General features: G+C 41.5%; 3 protein-coding genes across 3 annotated transcripts; all 3 read right to left on the bottom strand.

The window, feature by feature from the left end:
* Positions 1 to 931: 931 nt before the first annotated feature.
* Positions 932 to 2,622, bottom strand: FOMMEDRAFT_31162 (uncharacterized protein; the record flags this gene model as incomplete). Its single annotated transcript, XM_007270122.1, has 10 exons — positions 932 to 978; positions 1,470 to 1,580; positions 1,633 to 1,725; positions 1,878 to 1,939; positions 2,021 to 2,038; positions 2,089 to 2,116; positions 2,173 to 2,215; positions 2,271 to 2,312; positions 2,440 to 2,459; positions 2,514 to 2,622. 10 exons carry the CDS (start codon positions 2,620 to 2,622, stop codon positions 932 to 934), a joined length of 573 nt encoding a protein of 190 aa, XP_007270184.1.
* A 1,065-nt stretch (positions 2,623 to 3,687) lies between these two features.
* Positions 3,688 to 4,016, bottom strand: FOMMEDRAFT_160485 (uncharacterized protein; the record flags this gene model as incomplete). The annotated part of the gene is made up of 2 exons (XM_007270191.1): positions 3,688 to 3,782; positions 3,854 to 4,016. The coding sequence occupies 2 exons, from the start codon at positions 4,014 to 4,016 to the stop codon at positions 3,688 to 3,690; spliced, it is 258 nt and encodes an 85-aa protein (XP_007270253.1).
* A 644-nt stretch (positions 4,017 to 4,660) lies between these two features.
* On the bottom strand, positions 4,661 to 5,055 carry FOMMEDRAFT_22956 (uncharacterized protein). The gene has a single exon (XM_007270113.1). It carries the CDS (start codon positions 4,936 to 4,938, stop codon positions 4,717 to 4,719), a length of 222 nt encoding a protein of 73 aa, XP_007270175.1. The 5' UTR covers positions 4,939 to 5,055; the 3' UTR covers positions 4,661 to 4,716.

Here is a 5,055-nt window from a genome sequence, read left to right as displayed (position 1 = left end):
TAATTTCAGACGTTGGTTATACTGCTGAGAGCAATTATATTGTGTTTTATAGTCTACCAGTGTTGAAACCTACATAATAAAGAGATATATCTAAGAGAAATAAAAAGAAAGAGGCAACCAGTTACATTGATCAGGCTTTATTACTGTTCAAAATTTGTAAATCATCCAAAGAGGTACTGGAAATATTGTCCACATCTATCACTTGTACCTCTCTAATTTTATCAGAGTGTACTCCTTCAAATGAAGGAGTATCTGAAAGAATGTCAGGCAAAGTAGGAGATGTTGACCTAATAAAATGACAGACATAGAGTATATGCACTCTCAAACTATCTATTTTCCTTGCTTTTTGTCAGGTTGAGGCATTTTTTTCTTAATTTATCTACTGACATAATATTATGTATGACTAATACATTTGAGTTTTCCACAGACCAATTTCCGGCAACCCTTGTGGTAGTGAGGTTTACCTCGTGGGAAACCTCTGTGGTAATCCTCACTGTGGGAAACTAGGGAGTTTCCACTCGTACTCTAACCCGTAAGCATCGCCGAGGACGATTACATAATAGCACCGCGTTGCTGTGCGACTACTGCGCACTGCGCAGCGTTTAAACTGTCCTCCTTTGCGGCCGCCACTAGCACGTTATCAGTGGCAAGGTTCTGAAGCCAAGAGATTCTCAGGGAAGAAATAAACCTTGCGTGGGTCTTCCGTGTGCTAAGTTATTTTCCTAGCAGCTGTTTAACCTTATCATATAATAATGTAATAATCCACAGCATCGAGCAGCTATTCATGAATTACTACAGTAATGCTGTTGTAAAGCAGGAGACAGAATGGTCAGTGAGTATGGCATTGCGGGACAGGCAAAAACACGATCTTCGACATCCTAATACCATACAAAGGCATACAGGATTATAGGCATTTATGACTTGTTCCTAATCACACCTGAGACGCATTCTCAGAGCCTCCGGCATTGCTAGTGCTAACTGCAGGATGGTTAGAGTAGGAATACTTTATACACTAGATTGTACATTACCTTCGCTTCCAGCCGGTTGTTCAAATTCAATGTCGCTCGCGGATCTCATACAATAGCTTGTGCCTTCGTTAACCCCCAACTTCCCAGCCTCTTTCATGTTGAAGATTAGTCGACTGCCTAGGATGCTTAGCAGTGACGGGCTTCCGGCTTGTTCAAGGAGAGTCATTAAACTGTCGTTCTTTATGGACACTTCGAACTCCAAGATGTTTAGGACGCAGCAAGATACCACACTGTTTAGAAACATCGGTCAGCGCTAGTCTCTACCATTGTTCTACCACAACTCACAGAAGGAAATATATCATCTGATCACGGATGAGAACTTCAACTAGCTTGAAACCCTTAAGCCCAGCTTCCATTCTCCAGAATTCTGCAGCTTTGTGCATTGCGAGTAACATAAGGATAACTCCGTACACCATTGGAATAGCCCTGCATTATGTCAACCACTGACTGGCCCAGAATCAGATTCTTCGTACCAGCTAATAATGCCCAGTGTTAGGTTTTGAGCTTGTGCAGAACAGACCGAAATATTCTCTGCTATTGATTCGGGGGTAGCTGTGTACTGTATGGCAGTCAGCTGTCTACCTAGTAAATGCAACAGACTCACGCTGCTCCAACCACGTTCCATAAACAAATATACCGAATTTAACAGCAACCTCTAAACCGAGGAGGGCCATGAGGCAAATTGAAAGAAATTTCGCTATGGAAATGTCAGTTCAGAAGTACCTTTGGATGCATTGTACATACGACGTGAGTACAGTGCCAACTTGAAGACTCGAATTGTGAGAATATCTGCAGGTTGATGATTAGTAAAGTAAGCATCAGTAACTGAGAAGATGAAGTTTATCTTACAATCAATTGATGCTATAGCTATCCAATCTGAGAGGTTCATTAGTGCTGAGTCCAGTTTGTTACTTAATGACAAACAAGAGATGCTGATTGTCCAGACAGAGAATTTGCCTGAAAAAGGGTTAGATGACAGGTGTAAGTCTTACTACACCGATCCCTCACACCTGTGAATTTTGTTTAAGTAAGTTAAAAAAAATTGGGCTGTTCTACTCACATGTTAATGTTGATATTTAGTCCTTCCACTGAATACAATATGAGCCTGTCAGCAACACATATGCAAGTATTCTGTGATACTTACACAACACATGCAATATTGCTCCAATAATGCCAATATACCGATTCTAGACTTTCTCAGGTAAAGTAGTTAATAGTTAATCGGGAATGCAGCCAACAAACCAGAAAATAAGCCAAATTGACCGGCTTCTTGAGTGGGCGTCCCTGTACAGCATATCATTCAGTCAGACTAAAAGAATAGATAAATGAGGTAGACACAGTACCCAGAAAAATTCGATCTGTCATAATGGCTGCAGTCATTAATATGTGTAACTGTCCAAGAATGACACACCTCTCTATCCAGTGTAACAACTAATAAACAGTCAAAACAGATACTTACTAATATGCTACAGAAGTAAAACATACTAGTATCATAAACTAAAAGGGTGACAATTGCAAACTGCCAATATTGTTCAAGTGTAATTATTGAAATAATAGTTATAGCCTCTGAGTTGTCTCTGGTCAAAAGCCACATTTGAGTAATAGTTTGTACAGTGTGATAGACTGATAGTAAGGCTGGAAGGACCCTCCGCTTTATAGCATTCAGTCAAATCTTGTTACAATATTGACACAGTAATATTGTGTTACTACCACCAGATGCATCTTGTGTCCTTGCCATGCCAATGATACAGGGATCAGTATCATACTGTACTTCTGATGTAGGTGCAAACATACAGTCACAATGTAATACAGAAAAACAAAGCTTGTCACAAATATGGTAAATACAAACATACAGGACATGTGTCCCAAATTATCTCTATAAAGTAAGGGAGAAAAGCCATGGGTTATCAAGTTGATATTGTATAGAAAACTCTGCTGACCTATATTTATGGATCCTTGATTGAGAAACTGACAAATGCTATTCACTTTTCATTCTTCTAAGAATTCATCAGTAACAGATGTAGAGTATTACATGGATAATGGGAACAATCAAGCACTAATAATGATTGAACAGAAGCTCGGACCACCAAGAATATTAATTGCCATATAAAGTCGCCTCATTGCTATGTTCAAAGGAATCTGACTGAGCAAACCTGTCCAAACTACTATCACCTGTGAGTTCTGTAACATTGTGTCTCCATTATCCATCTATCACTACATGTTTGCTACAGTTGCTATACATAAAATACCTCATCTTTGATGACCAGTCAAACTGTATATTACTGATCTGTTGTCTTGTACCCTTGTTTACTTAGAGTCTCCTGGCTTACTTCCGGTTGAACAGTATCTGGGGTGGAAGCAAGGCATTAGGCAACAAGTACGTATGCGAGGAGCAGTAGACTGAAAGGGAAAATGGGTTTAATGGCTCGAGATTGACAATGTCTTGTTGGCGTGTAAGTAACTAAATAAACCGTAAATCATACGCATATAGTCAAAACAGCCAGATAATCGTACCTAAATCTCGGTCTCGAACGATCCAGTTGCAACATGACCTGCTGAGGATGACGAGTTCTGCACTCAAAGCTCTGTTTCTTTCACGCCTGGGCTTGCACTAGCGCCAGCATCAAGAGTCTGCTCCATCACCTCTACAACAGCCTCATCAAAGCTGTGCATCAGTTTCACCCACATCAAGATCCCATCCAACTTCCTCCAGCACCACATCATCCACTACTTCCTCATCTCGTGCCCAGTCATCTAGAGCAGAAGATGCAGCAACACCACCAATACCATTTATGTAAGGCACGTCTCGTCTGCTTCGAGATGACTATTGGCGAATGCACGATTGAAGAAGCTTTCATCCTTCCCAGCGATGGCCATGTCAAAATCTGTAACTGAAGTGACGACGGGAGGCAGCATCAATGTGGAAGACCCGAAGTCTGGAATATCATCTATGTCTGCTTCAATAATCCAATAACTGCCTTTTGCCATGGGCCCATGACTCAAACGTTGTCAGAAGAGCAGGGAATCATGTACCACTGTACATCAGCGACGCCAGCCATGTATGGATAGGCACTGGTGATATCTGCACAACATGCAGAAAAATCTTGTACAGAATATCAAAGGGCAGGGCATGTGCACTGTGCACACCAGAGCTGGGCAAACATTATGACTAGGTCTGAGCAAAAAAACCACGACAAAGCATTAGAAATGAGGTTCTCTATAAGTTATGTTAGGTACAAGTGTAAGGTATCAGTATGAAGAACTCACCTGCTTTGTAAGGATTGCTAGTGGGAATGTTCAGGATGCAGCTGCAAGGAATCGTTGCTGGCAGAGTATGTGACAGTTTACAGGTCCAGAAGCGCTGATTTTTTATAGTTGCCACAGCCACTTCCCTTCCACACAGAATGCTCTTGTTAAAGTGGAAAGTACCACATATTAGTATGGGGCTATGTAAGCAAATGTGATGGTCCTGCCAATGTGCATTGAAAGCCATTGGAGACGTGCCCCGTGACAGCTTTGTCGTGCTATAGTACATGTTAGACAAGAGTTAGCAGATTATTCATAATATTGGACGGGCTAGTGGAAGCGTTTGACGCAAAGATACTGTAGGTTATGGATATTGACCTGTGTTTATTGGAGAGGCAGACTACCTACGGAGAGGAATAAGCAGTTTTTATTTACACACAGGCTAAACCTCAATAGCAAGCAGCTTCTCGAATCGAATGTCCAACCGGGCTTGGTTCGCGAGGGTCTCTCGCATCCCCGCGCAACCAATGTCGACGAACGGAATATCGTAGAATCGGTTTTCAGGAGTATAGACGGGCTCTCCGTCGAAACTTGAAGGATAGTATGCCGAGTAGCATTCGATCGTCCCAACCCGGCCGAGTGCATGGCATCTCTTTTGAAGCATATTGCATAACGACTCGACGTTTCTGATTTTTCGTTCTGAAGGGTTACAAGTTACAATTCCAGTATCCACAATTTTTGACAATTAGCTTCTCGAGATTAGGACATAGAAAAGCGTTAA

Source organism: Fomitiporia mediterranea, assembly GCF_000271605.1.
Source record: "Fomitiporia mediterranea MF3/22 unplaced genomic scaffold FOMMEscaffold_12, whole genome shotgun sequence".
Taxonomy (NCBI): domain Eukaryota; kingdom Fungi; phylum Basidiomycota; class Agaricomycetes; order Hymenochaetales; family Hymenochaetaceae; genus Fomitiporia; species Fomitiporia mediterranea.
This window is presented reverse-complemented; position numbering and strand designations above follow the sequence as displayed.